Source organism: Tachypleus tridentatus, chromosome 3 (genome assembly GCF_004210375.1).
Source record: "Tachypleus tridentatus isolate NWPU-2018 chromosome 3, ASM421037v1, whole genome shotgun sequence".
NCBI lineage: Eukaryota > Metazoa > Arthropoda > Merostomata > Xiphosura > Limulidae > Tachypleus > Tachypleus tridentatus.
The window spans coordinates 72,198,326-72,213,190 of NC_134827.1; the positions used below are offsets into that span (position 1 = coordinate 72,198,326).

At 33.4% G+C, this 14,865-nt stretch overlaps 1 protein-coding gene across 12 annotated transcripts in view; it reads right to left on the reverse strand.

The window, feature by feature from the left end:
• Positions 1-3,188: 3,188 nt before the first annotated feature.
• The window catches only part of LOC143247147 (aromatic-L-amino-acid decarboxylase-like), a 32,544-nt gene continuing 20,867 nt past the window's right edge, over positions 3,189-14,865 (reverse strand). For 5 of the 12 annotated variants that reach the window (XM_076494772.1, XM_076494765.1, XM_076494771.1 and 2 more), the window contains 4 exons: positions 9,770-9,860; positions 6,980-7,078; positions 6,470-6,571; positions 3,189-3,850 (listed from right to left, as the gene is read on the reverse strand). In XM_076494772.1, the coding sequence (XP_076350887.1) occupies positions 3,623-3,850; positions 6,470-6,571; positions 6,980-7,078; positions 9,770-9,860 (520 nt within the window). In that variant the 3' untranslated portion in view covers positions 3,189-3,622. Of the gene's footprint in view, positions 3,851-6,464; positions 6,572-6,979; positions 7,079-9,769; positions 9,861-14,865 lie in introns of all 12 variants that reach the window. The other 7 variants (XM_076494774.1, XM_076494767.1, XM_076494773.1 and 4 more) reach the window with 6 other exon arrangements.

The following is a 14,865-nucleotide window of genomic DNA, read 5'->3' on the forward strand; positions in this document are numbered from 1 at the left end:
GCTTTTCTAAATCAGCGAGTGATATTTCATACATATATATATATATATCAATCAACGAGTGGTATTTTATATATATATCAAAATCAGCAAGTGGTTTTATGTAAATATATGAAACAAGGAGTGGTATTTTGTATATATGTAAATCAGCAAGTGGTATTTCATGTATATACAACAAATCAGCAAGAGGTATTTTCTATGTTTATAAATCAGCGAGTGGTATTTTGTATAATACAAACCAGAGAGTGGTATTATATATATAAATCAAGGTGTGATATTTTCTATATATCTAAAGAGGCAAGTGGTGTTTTGTATATATCTAAATCGACGATTGGTATTTTATATACATGTCAGTGATTGGTATTTTATATATGTATCAGCGATTGGTATTTTCGATACATCTAAATCAGCCAAAGCTATTTTGTATATATCTAAATTGGAGAGTGGTATTTTATGTATACATAATTAAGCCAATGAACTTAAAGAAAATATATGCATTTTGTGTTGCTAGACTCAACCACTTATTTGAGTAGAGCTTTGAAAGATGAAAATAAGAAAAGGGAAAATAAAAATAAAAAACTTATTTTTGCATTTAATAGAGAAAATGTGAACACTATGAAATTAGCCTAAATACTAGCTGGTCAACTCATATATTCTAGATAGACTTTTAACATGATTGTTTTCTTATAGGAAAATACTACAAAGAATTTTAAATCTCCTAAACCAACTAATACATTGTAGACAGGCAGTTGATTTGACTATATTATTATAACAAAACACTACAAAGAATTTCAAATGTCCTAAACCAGCCAATACATTGTAGACTGACTGTTAATGTGACAATATTATTATAGGAAAACACCACAAATAATTTTATATAATCTAAACAAATTCTTACATTCTAGATAGAGTGTTAACATGCTTGTGTCATTATGGGAAAACATAAAAAATTTTAAGTATCCTGAACAAACTCGTACATTCTAGACAGACTGTTAACATGTCTTTATTATTATAGGAAAACAGAACAAAGAATTTTATTAATCCATGAAGAAACTCATACATTCTAGATAGACTGCTAACATGACTGTAATATTATAAGAAAACACTAGAAAGAATTTTAAATATTCTAAACCAACTCATATATTCCAGATAAACTGTTGACATGACTGTAACATTATAGGAAACACCACAAATAATTTTATATATCTAAAACCAACTAATACATTCTAGATAAACTGTAAACATGACTGTATTATTACAGGAGATGCTAAAAAGAATTTTAAATGCCCTAAACCAACCAATACATCCTAGATAGATTGTTTCCATGACTATAGGCCCAGCATGGCCAAGAGGGTTAAGGCATTCAACTCGTAATACTGAGGTCACAGGTTTGAATTCCCGTCACTCCAAACATGTTCACCCTTTCAGCCGTGGGAAGTTATAATGTGACGGTCAATCCCAAAGAGTAGCCCAAGAGTTGGAGGTGGGTGGTGATGACTAGTTGCAAAATTAGAGACAGCTAGTGCAGATAACCCTCGTGTAGCTTTGCGCAAATTTCACAACAAACAAACAAACCGTGACTGTATTATCACGGTTTTCAGAGGAAAACACTACAAAGAATTTTAAATATTCTAAACCAACCAATACTTTCTAAATAAACTTGTTAGCATCACTGTATTATTATAGGAAAATATTACAAAGAATTTTAAATATCGCAGACAAACAACCCAATATGTTGTAGACAGACTGCTAACCAGACTGTATTATTATAGGAAAACACGACAAAGAATTTTATATGTCCTAAACCACCCAATACATTCTATGTAGACTGTTAACATGACTGTATTATCACAGGAAAACAGTAGAAAGAATTTATATACCCTGAAAAACTCATACACTATAGAAAAAATGTTAACATGACAGTGTTATAATAGGAAAACAACATAAAGAATTTTAAAAGTCCAAAACAAACCAATACATTCTATACAGACTGTTAATATGACTATATTATTATAGCATAACACCACAAATAATTTTATATACTATAAACCAATCAAAACATTGTAGAAAATCTTTTGGGATGACTATTATTATACAAAAAAACTACAAAGAATTTTATATATTCCAAACAAACTCATGCATTCTAGGTAGACTGTTAACCTAACTGTATTATTATAGGAAAGCATTACAAAGAATTTTATATATACTAAATCAACCAATACATTCTAGATAGACTATTAACATGATTGTGTGATTATAGGAAAACATAATAAAGAATTTTACGTATCCTGAAAAATCATACAGTCTAGATAGATTGTTAACATGACTGTATTATTATAGGCAAACTCTACAAAGAATTTTATATGTCCTAAACCAACCAATACATTCTAGGTAGACTTTTGACATAACTGTATTATTATATTAAAGCAGCAGAAATAATTTTTAAATTGTGAACAAACTCATACATTCTAGATAGACTATTAACGTAACACTATTATTATAGAAAATACTACAAACAATTTTATATAATCTGAACAAATTCTTACATTCTAGATATACTGTTAACATGATTGTATCATTATAGGAAAAACTAAAAAAGAATTCTAAATATCCTAACTCAACCAATACATTCTAGATGAACTGTTAACATGACTGTATTATTAGAGGAAAACATTACAAAAATATTTACATATCCTAAAACAACCAATACATTTTAGATAGACTGTTAAAATGAATGTATTATTATAGGAAAACATTCCAAAGAATATTATATATTCCAAAGAAACTTATAAATTCTAGATAGACTGCTAACATCACTGAATTATTATAGGAAAAAACTGCAAAGAATTTTAAATATCCTCACCTAACCAATTCATTCTAGATAGACTATCATTATAGGAAAAAGTAAGAAATAATTTTAAACATATTGAAGAAACTCATACATTCTAGACAGTGTTAACATGAGTGAATTATTATAGGAAAACAACAGAAAATAATTTATATATCCTAATCCAACCAATACATTCTGGTTGAACTCTTAACATGACTGTATTATTATAGGTAAACACCAGAAAGAATTTTTATATTCTAAACCAACCCATACATTCTAGATATTCTGTTAAGATGATTGTATTATTACAGGAAACATTGTAAAAAATTTTAATATCCTGAACAAACTTGTACATCCTAGATAGACTGTTCACATGAATTTATTATTATAGGAAAATGCTACAAAGAATTGCAAATACCCTATATCAACCAATACATTCTAGATAGACTCTTAACATGACTGTATCACTATAACTTCTGCATTTATCATAACTGGTAACATATAGTTCCATCAAATCTAAAAACAAGGTTGAAGTCTTTTAAATTTTCTATGGTATTCTTCTGTACAACAAGAGAACTTCCTTCCAGAAGGTACTTGGATGTGCCATTGTTTAACTTCAATTGTCTGTGAGGTCCTCGGGTCTTTGATCACAACAAATGGGTTTTCCTTTAACATAGGAAAGATATTTCGTACTTACAAATGTATTGAGATGTAAACAATGGGGAAATGTTTTACGGAGATTGAAAGATGGGAACTATCAAGAAAACGCTAAAACTTAATTATTATGTTGTTAGACTAGAAAGTTTCACTTTTGTCACCTACAACCTTTGGGTTCAGAACGTTGTTTGCAGCAAGACTAATTTCTCTCCAAGAAAACACTATATCTTCACTTTCTGTATCTTTGCCACATACCACAAACCTGATGAAGTAAAGGTTATGGCTACGCATTCTTGAAGACTTCAGAGCTATCTTTCCTCGCTTGTTAATAACACGAAGCATTTCTTCATTCTGTACCTCTGAACCCTGGAAAACACCGCAGTGTAGCACGTACAGATCTAAACAAACTATTCTAACAACTGCAAGTTTACTTTCATTTAATGAAAGAATTATTTTGTAAATTATTGGATTTGTCTTGCCATAAAATTCTAACTTGGGACTTGTGGACATATTGAAGTTAACATAGTTGACAAATCTGATCACTCACTTAACACTTTTTATTTATAATTAAAAAGTTGTAACATAAACTAAAATGAAACTTCTGTCAGTAACAATTCCAACAGTTCTAATGCATATTTTTATTATGTATAAACAGTTAATTTTGTTCTTTTATCATTAGTGAAGTAATTCATTCACCGATAGAGTATGAAAGAATTTGCTAAGTGATAAAATCAACAAGCTGTACGCGAACTATTAGAGTTAAATAGCTGAAGCTGTAAATGAACTAGTAAAGTTAAATTGAAGCTGAAATAAAATAGTAAAATTAAATTGAAGAAGCTTTATACTAACAAGTTAAATAAATGAGCCAGTAAATAAACTAGTAAAGTTAAATAGTTAATGCTGTGAATGAACTAGTAAAGATAAATAGCTGAATTTGTAAATAAACTTGTAAAGTTAAATAGATGAAGCTGAACATGAACTAGTGAAGTTAAATAGTGAAAGAAGTACATGAACTAGTAAATTTAAACAGCTAAACCTATAAATAAATGAAAAAAGATAAATAGCTAAAGCTGTAAATAAACTAATAGATAAGGCCGTAGATGAACTAGTAAAGTTAAAGAGATGAAACTTTACATGAACTGGTAAAGTTCAATAGGTATAGATGTACATGGACTAGTATAGTTAACTAGCTGTAGCTTTATATGAAATAGTAAATTTAAATAGCTGAAGTTATACATGAACTAGTAAATTTAAATAGACGAAGCTCTACATGAACAAGTAAAGTTAAATAGATGAAACTGTACATAAATTAGTAGTGTTAAATAGCTAAAGCTGTACACGAACTAGTAAAGTTAAACACCTAAAGCTGAAAATGAAGTAATAAAGTTAAATAGCTAAAGCTGAAATTGAACTTTCAAAGTTAAATAGCTGAGTTTGTACATTAACTAGTAAAGTTAAATAGTTCTGTATATGATCTAGTAAAAATAAATAGCTGAACTTGTAGATAAACTAGTAAAGTTAAATAAAAAACTATACATGAACTATACTAAAGTTAAATAGCTAAAGCTGTACATGAACTAGTACAGTTAAATAGCTGAAGATTTTAATTAAATAGTAGAGATAAATAGAGAAAGCTGAATTTGAACAAGTTATATAGCTGTTGTTGTACATGAGCTAGTAAAGTTATATAGCTACACCTCTAAATGAACTAGTAAAGTTGAATAGCTGATGTTGTGAATGAACTAGTAAAGTCAAATAGCTAAAGCTGTGCATTAACTAGTAAAGTTAAATAGCTGAAGCTGTATATGAACTAGTAAAGTTAAATAACTGAAGCTGTATATGAACTAGGAGTGTCGATTAGATGAAGTTGAACATAAAGTAGTAAGTTAAACAGCTTTTTTTTGTACCTGAGCTAGTAAAGTTGTGTAGTTACACCTGCAAAAGAACTAGTAAAGTTAAATAGCTAAATCTGTAAAGGAATTAGAAAAGTTAAACAGCTGAAGTTGTACATAAACAAGTGAAGATAAATAGATGAAACTGTACATACATTAGTAGTGTTAAATAGCTAAAGCTGTACACGAACTAGTAAAGTTAAACACCTAAAGCTGAAATTGAACTTTCAGAGTTAAATAGCTGAATTTGTACATTAACTAGTAAAGCTAAATACCTGTTGTTGAACATGAGCTAGTAAAATTAAAGAGCTAGTCCTGTATATGATCTAGTAAAGATAAATAGCTGAACTTGTAGATAAACTAGTAAAGTTAAATAAAAAACTGTACATGAACTATACTAAAGTTAAATAGTTAAAGCTGTACATGAACTGGTACAGTTAAATAGCTGCAGATTTTAATTAAATAGTAGAGATAAATAGAGAAAGCTGAATTTGAACAAGTTATATAGCTGTTGTTGTACATGAGCTAGTAAAGTTATATAGCTACACCTCTAAATGAACTAGTAAAGTTGAATAGCTGATGTTGTGAATGAACTAGTAAAGTCAAATAGCTAAAGCTGTGCATTAACTAGTAAAGTTAAATAGCTGAAGCTGTATATGAACTAGAAGTGTCGAATAGATGAAGTTGAACATGAAGTCATAAGTTAAACAGCTTTTTTTTGTACCTGAGCTAGTAAAGTTTTATAGTTACACCTGCAAAAGAACTAGTAAAGTTAAATAGCTAACGCTGTAAGTGAACTACTAAAGCTGAAAAGCTGAAGTTGTAAATGAACTTGTAAAGTAAAATAGTTGAAGTTCTCCCTGAACTAGTAGTTAAAGGATGAAGCTCTATACGAATTTGTAAAGTTAAATAGATGAAGCTGTACATGAACTAGTAAAGTTAAATACGTGAAGCTGTAAATGTTAAAAAATTATTCTTTGGCTCTTGATTAGTATTTTGTTACAAATGATTATGAGAAAAAGATGGGAAATGTGAATAAAGAGCTGAGGTACAAGTGTAATTTCAAGTCAGATGTTACAGAGCATTACCTCACCTTGAGTCTGAAGCAAACAACTCCTAAAACTACAGGAAATAAAACTTCAAACCTGTTGTCGTTTCTTGCAAGGTTTTCAAACTCGTGAGCAAGCCTTACATGCTGTGGTGAAGAAACAAACATATTTTATATTGAAATGTCTATTTCAATTAAAATACAGTGACATTATAAGTTATGTAATATAACAATATAAGCTATGACATTATGTCATGTAATATAACGATATAAGTTGTCCAGCATAAAATAAATGATTTATTCAAATTTGCCACAAAACGATGACATCTTAAAGTTCTACAAACATGTAAGTGATACTGTCACCATTATCTATCTATCTATCTATCTATATGTTATGTATTTCTCTTTAGAGTTTAACCGTTTTAGTACTAAATTAAATAAGATACTGTGGTTAAGTTTACACAGATGTACTTATACAAATACAGTGTTAAAACATAATAAATATTGATCCAAACAAATTGTTTCGTTAACAATTATAAAAATTGTAAAATGTACCTTTCGTATATACGTCTGTAAACCACGTACACCGAACAGTCGAAACACAAACCACATCTTCAAAGACCGGAACTTTCTGCCACAGGGAATTCCCCAGTGCTGTATTTGCCAGAAAAAAATAATGTTATAAATAAATGTTACTAACACGGAGAAAACAAAATACATACATATAAACAGTCGAGTGAAATGGAGTCGCTGAATTACTAACAGACACTTTATATATGCAAAAACGGCTCGTTTGGGTTGAGAAAATATACTCTTCAAAAAAAGAAACACAAAAGGCAAAATATGAGACAAATTGTTAACAAGTTTATTCCGGGTAGTTCTGTATGACATGTGTGAAACTTTGCACATTCACTGCTGAACATCCAAAGTTTGCAAAGGCGAAGTCCACGCTCACTAGGTGAAGTTTAACGTCACTCAACGTCAATAACGAGTATGCCCCCCGTGAGCATCAATAACTGCTTGCCATCTCCTGCCCATGGAAGCGATGAGATGACGAATCACATCCTGTGGAATGGCTGTCCACTCAGCCTGCAAAGCTGCTGCAAACTGAGGTAGAGTCTGCGGTTGAGGTTGTCGCCGTCGCAGACGTCAGTCCAACTCGTCCCAAAGATGTTCGATGGGGTTTAAATCTGGTGATCTGGAGGGCCATGAAAAAACGTTGATGTTGTGGTGTCTCAAGAAGACAGTGGTGAGTCGGGCTGTGTGAGGTCGGGCGTTGTCATGTTGAAAAACATCGTTGACGTTCACAATGATGGGTTGCACATGGGGCCTAAGAATCTCGTCGACGTATCGTTGAGCCGTAAGATTCCCTCGAATGTGCAAAAGGTCTGTTCTGGCATTGTAGGCGATGGCAGCCCACATCATGACGCTGCCACCACCATATCTGTCAACATCCTGCACACAGTTTGCTGCAAAACGTTCACCTCGGCGACGGTAAACACGGGTCCTTATATCCTGCCCACGAAGCATAAAACGTGATTCATCGCTGAATCAAACATGCCTCCATCATCGATGAGGCCATACCCGATGTGCCCAAGTCCACTGCAGCCGTGCTTTACGATGTTGCTGGGTGAGGTTGACGCCTCTGACTGGACGTTGAGGTCGGATTCCTGTATCTCGTAGACAGTTGTGTACGGTCTGATCGGAAATCCTACTCAGCCCTGGTATGGTTGAGGCAGTAGACGTCGCAGTGGTGGTCCTATTCCGAAGGTGACGTAACCGGATGTAGCGATATTGTGCGGGCGTGGTCACACGAGGTCTGCCAGATCGTGGACGGTCACGAGTTCATCCATGTTGTTGGTGACGATTCCATAGCCTTATGATGGTGCTTGGGTGGACATTCATAGCTCTGGCAACATCTGATCGAGATTCGCCTGCTTCAAAGCCACCAATGGCGTTGTTGCGTTGTGCTTCAGCCAGTCTTGGCGTAACTGTATTGCGTGTCGGTGGCTTAACACTAAGCTATGGAAACCGAGAACCCGTCACGTTTATAGGGATTATGCACATGTTGCACTTGCAGAACATGCAGATCTCTCAAACAAATTTATTGGACATGCATGCGTTTTGGCGAAAAATCCAATGTTTTCCTCCATTATCAAAGTGCACAACTTTTATTGTCATTTTTGTCTGACAATCAGTGCCTTAAAACATGTAACATCACATACTCTGAGCTTGTAACGTTATTACATATATTTCTCTTTAAAATAAAAAAAATATCCCTTTTGCGTTTCTTGTTTTGAATAGTATATTTTACGTTCGCTCTTCTACGTAAAATATTTTCTCAACCCAAACGAGCCGTTTTTACATGTCTATCTTTCTCTACAAGTGGGTTTTCTCGACATCACTAACAGACACTTTATTTCCTTTATGGAACAAAATGACAAACTTCAGTGTATTTAATAACACAAAAAAGATTTTTATTTGAAAATTCTAAAGTGGTCAACTTTATCTTAAATTAGAGCTTGTTTGGCCACCTTCTGATATAGAAGAGAAACTAGACCATCACAGACGGTAACACATTAGGAACCACGTGTACGTCAGACCATCACAGACGGTAACACAGTAGACACCATGTACACGTCAGACTATCACACGTAGGTAATAAATGTGGTTTACAAGAGTGTAAACAAACGAGCATTCCATTCAAAAGGGGTATATTAAACTAACTCACAGGCCGGGACAAGTAAACTCAAGGCTAAAGGTTTTATCTTCCCTCCTGTAATGTGAAATCTGATCACAGAATAACATTTGTGTACTTATGTGGCATTTAAAAGTGATAGATTCATATTTAATGAATCAATGGAAGAATACGTCGTAAATTGATTAACTCAATTATTTTAATTAAAAATGTTTCCTTCTTTTTGTCGACTAAAAGTAACACATTTTCACTTTTTTCACAATAATTATTTCTATGTTTACAAAAATGGTTAATGATCAGATTTACAACATCTAAGATAACTTAGGCAAATATTATGGTAAAAATTTATCTCCCACTATGTGTGTGTTTTGTTTTGATAGCAAAGCTACATTGGGCTATCTCCTGAGCCCACCGTGGGGAATCGAACCCCCTGATTTTAGCGTTGTAAATCCGTAGACTTACCGCTGTACTAACGGAGGTTCTTCAAGTGTTGAATAATATTTTAGTTTAGAGAAACATTTTATTTAATTTTCGATGAAAGAAAAATGTAAAATGGCTATAGCATTTTTGAAGTTAACACTTTAGTAAAGAATAATAAATTGGGAAACTTTAAAGTTATAGTAAGAAAATAAACAAGTAATACGTACCCTATAGTTGAGGGTTTCCACTTCCAAATCTTCCTTCAAATACGCATGCATGATAGAGAAAGGCTTAAGAATATTCTCTCTGTCTTTCACCCTATGATAAAGCCCAGTGTTCTTTCAGTTCTTGTTTTCTTTACAAAATTCTAAATTGCTAATTGTTAGATATACTGGACTGTTTCAATATAAATTTACCGCGAGCTTTATGATTTAGATAATAACATTTATATATTTTTAGAAGCTGTATTTTGCGGTAAGTTTTTTTTGCATAGCTGTCAACGAATCATACGTTGTGCAGTTTAATTGTTGTGAATGAACGATTGCTTCCATTAGTGAGATTATAGCGTCATGTGGCCAGAACTGGTTCAACTGATTATTATTGCATCAGAATATCTAGTGTCGTGTGGAATGTTACATTCTTCTGTCGGGTATAAATACGTAAAACAAATCATGGAGTGTGGTTCTAGACTGCGTGGTCGTGTGCTTATTAATAAAGAGTGATAATTAAAGTGAAATGATCACAGACTGAACCGTTGTAATTGAATAGGGAAAAATACTTCGTCTTGTCAATTATGTTCTAAAGTAACTGAACCAGACTGTGTGGATTTTGATTCAAAATAGAATTATATATAGCTCTAGAAACATATAAATAAATACATAAACAAGGCTCTTTAGTCAAATTTGTTGTAATAGTTAAAACCATTGTTTTGCCCAGGAAAAATTTAGATAGATTACTTCTGGGACCCTTCTGTTGCCCGAGTGGGAAGGAATCCTAATCGCTTCGCTTTCTTCTTCGTGGGTATTTGGGTATGTTGGAAATTTTTATACCCAGGAGGGTCAGGTGGAAAAGACCTCTTCCTCCATCCTTACCTTTCTTTCATTTCAGCTACTACTATGTTGTAGTTGTAGTGCTTGAGGGCCAGAGTAACCCACAGTAACCTGGCCCCTTTTGGGGCAATGTCCATATATTGTCTTGAGTTGTCTTTTTTATTTGTTTATTTTATGTTTTAGATCTATTTATATAAAATATTTATAAACTATGTATATTATACTAAATTTAAACGTCTAGTGCATGGTGGCCAGCTTGATTTATATTTCTTAAATATTCATAGAAGAGAGGTACTTAGGACTATGTTCGCCATGTACGTAGTATCTGTCGAGATCACACAATAAATCATTTTTATGCCAATTTTTATTAAAATAATTTAGTGCATTATGGCAGAATCGATGGGATACTGTCTCTAAGTTTGCATACTTGTGCGTAAATGTTGATGAAGTACTGCGGGGTACTTTATAAGCTGAGGTTATGATTGAATTTTGTGTTTTTTGTAGTTTGTGTAGTTTTTTTGTTATGTTTAACCAGGCTGGATATGCGTATTCTATAATTAGTCTAATGTATGTTTTGTATATTATTATTTTATTATCAGGAGATGTGCTTTGATTTTTACCCGATGGCCTTCTTGGATAATTTGGGCTTTTCCATATTCTAATCAGGATACTGTTTGTATGCTGTATCCGCGTTAATTTAATATCGTAAGTTAAATCCTAAAACTTTAGCCGAGGCAGCAGTCTGTAAGAGTGATCCGTTCATGCATAACTTCGGTGGATCTTTTTTTTTTTTTTTTTTAGTTTATTTAATCTGCTGAATAGTATTACTTGGTTTTTCGGAATATTTATTTTTATTCTATATTTCTGGTAATATTCTTCTAAGTCATTCAGGACTGGTTCGAGGTTCGTTGCTGCTATTGAAGGAGTGGGGGCACTTCTCCAGACCACTACATCGTCAGCAAATTGTGATGCAAAATCTAAATTTAGGTCTTACAGTGACATAAAACTAAACTAAAAATCGTGGCAGGTATTCCGATTTAACACTTTGCACCTCAAGAAGAGATGAAAAACAATCGAGGACGCTCAGAAGAGTCCTTCTCTTCGCCCTACTCGCGAAGTTAAATTTGATGCAGGGCTAGTAATAAAGAGCTAAACCAAAATAATTTTAAGTTTACGAGATTGTGCTGTAGGCTAGTGACAAAGGTCCGTCGGTGATCTGAGAGAGGTCAAATACTGACTAAAAAAACTCAACAAAAAACAAGGCAATGTATATTACTCACATACATGATAAATAAGATAGGACTAACTATCCCTCCCTGTGGGACTCCTGCCTCAGGTGAAAAGGACTCTAAGTAGGCTCCATTCACATCTACTTTACACGTTCTATTGTCCAAAAAGTTAGATAGCTAGTGAATAGTTCCCTGGGGTAAATCCATTTTCGTTAAACGGTCGTAATCCGTGATGCTCGACAGTGTCGAATGCTTTCTTAACGTCGAGAAAGCAAGCTACAGTGCATTCGTTCTTGTTAAAACTGTCTGTAACTGTTTCTGTTAATCTGATTAGGTGGTCTGTAGTTTGTCTATATTTTCTAAAGCCGTTTTGAATTTCGGGTAATTTTGAGTTTGTTTCTCAGTATATTGATAGTCGGTTACTAATTATTTTTTCTATGCAGCTGGTTAGACTAATCGGGCGTAATTATTTGGTTTATTTTTGGTTTTCCTTCTTTCTGGAACATTAAAATTACTGCGTCCTTCCAAGAAACAAGGATATATCCAGCTGAAAATGAAAGTTAAATAGGTGTTCATATTATTCCTGAGTACCATTTCTTAAAAAGATGGTTTGTATTTCATCTCCTCCAGGTGTTTTTGATGAATATTGATACTTCCGTCACTGTTAATTCGTTTATCTGTTGGTGAGTGCTCCAGTCTTTTGTTTGATCTGGTTTTATTGATGTTTACTGGGAATTTTGGCATGTATATGGTTTTGTTCCGTTCATTGAATTTATTGACTTCATTATAAAAGTATCTGTTCATGTCTGGATCGTGGTGTGTTTTGAACGTGTTTTTCAGGTGGTCTTTAAATATTTCTGCACTTTTTAGTTTAGTGTAAGCAGTTTTTACATGCAATTCAAGTGGTGAGTACTCTTTGTTTGTTTTTCCTGTGTTGGTATATCTTTTCAAGTGTGTTCAGAGTTGTTTTGGATCTGTTTTGTGATATAATTGTGAGCAGAAGGTGTCTCAACTTCTTGTTTTTTGTTGTCGGATTTGATTTCTTATTTTATTTCTTATGGTGTTTATTTGTGTTTTTAGTATCGGATTTCGATTTTGTATGTACTGTCTGCGTAGGTTTCTTCTTTCTTTTATCAGGTGTATTATTTCTTGATGTGGTTGCCATATGAGTGTTGATGTGGAGTGTTTTTGTTTCGGTATCAAACTGTTAGATGCATGTTTTAGGCACTCAGAGATTATATGACTATATGCATCTATATCTGATGCGTACGCGGCAAAGTTAAGTACTTCAGTCGGTAAAATTTGGTCTATGACTAATTGAAATAGTGGCCAATTAGCTTTCTTATAATTTAATTTATCTTTTATTTTAATTTTGTTTAAGTGGGGGGGGGGGGTGAGATTGAGGATACACGGGACTGGAAGATGATCACTATATATATCGTGACCAACTGAGAAGTTTAAGAATTTGCGACACATTTTATACGTACACAGGCATAAATCCAGTATTTCACTGGTGTCCCCCCGCTAGTACAGTGGTATGTCTACGAATTTACAACGCTAAAATCAGGGGTTCGATTCCCCTCGGTGGGCTCAGCAGATAGCCCGATGTGGCTTTGCAATAAGAAAACACATTTCACTGGTGCCGTGTGTCGGTGTTGCATCATTTAACAAAATCATATTAGTTTCGGGTAGAAATTTATAAAGTATTTCACTATTAGAGTATGTATATCTACGGTTGAAAGTGATATGTTCACTATTTAGATCTCCTATAATTACAATATTGGGGTTGTGATTACATATCGAGTGTAACAGATTGGCATCTAATACTTTGCTAGGCGAGCAGTAAATGCCCGCCAATGTAACTTCAATGTTATTTTGATTTCTTCTGTCTGTTACTACTGATTCATTTGAGGAAGGTATTCGTGATGACGAGAAAACCTACTTGTAGAGAAAATTATATATTTAAAAACGGCTGGTATGGGTAGAGAAAGCATTACAAGAGCGAACAACGTTTCGACCTTCTTCGGTCATCGTCATGTTCATACCAAAGTAATAGTACATAGTACATTAACCTGACGATGACCGAAGAAGGTCGAAACGTTGTTCGCTCTTCTAGTGCTTTCTCTACCCATACCAGCCGTTTTTAAATATATAATGAGGAAGGTATTCTTACTTCCTGATATATAAGTTCAGTTTTATACAATAATAAAATTTCTCTGTTTGAATCTGTCTTATCCTGTCTGATAATAGAATATCCCTTTATCTTAAATTTATGGTGGTTATAGAGGCATGTTTCACTAATTACAAAGACATCTGTTTTATGATGCTGGTTATAGCTTCAATCTCGTGTTTCTTGGAAACAACAGCACCTTGAATATTGATGTGTATTTTTCTATGATAAAGTTAATGATATATGTTTAGATCTGTGGTAGGTATTTTTAGATGTTTTTCATAAGTAATTTAATAACTACGTCTATTAAACTGTTTACATTATTAGGTTTAGTGTATTCAGCCATTATTTGAGAGAAAGTAGATGTAATAACATCGGTCAATGCATTTTCACTGTTCTTTGATGTGGTTTTGTGTGTGTCTTCAGTAGTTTTGGGTAAACCTTCACCAGTTACAGATGATCTTTTGACTGTTGCAGCATATGAGTTTACTTGTGTGCTTGTGATGTAGGTTATGTTTTTAGGGGTTCTGGGTTTTACCTTCAGACAAGCTTAAAGTAAGTCGTGTGGGTCGGGAAGAGCCGTGAAAGGAGGTCAGGAAGTACCAGTAGTTGGAGTGTATACCTGGACGGCATGATTCGTGAAAACCGAGGTTGAAGGGCTTAACGATAGCGAGGTCCAGTGTTTGAGCAGAGAGATTCAAGCTGAAGTGAGTCTTATAATGCTATGATAGTGAAAGATTGGGATGAAGGAAGAGTGTAGTGAAGGTAAGTGGATGGGGTGAGAAAATAGGAGTAGGTAGGTGATAGACAGAATTATAGCCACAGTGATGATAGGGGCTGGGGAGAGAGGAGAAGGAAGAATAACAGGTCCTTTG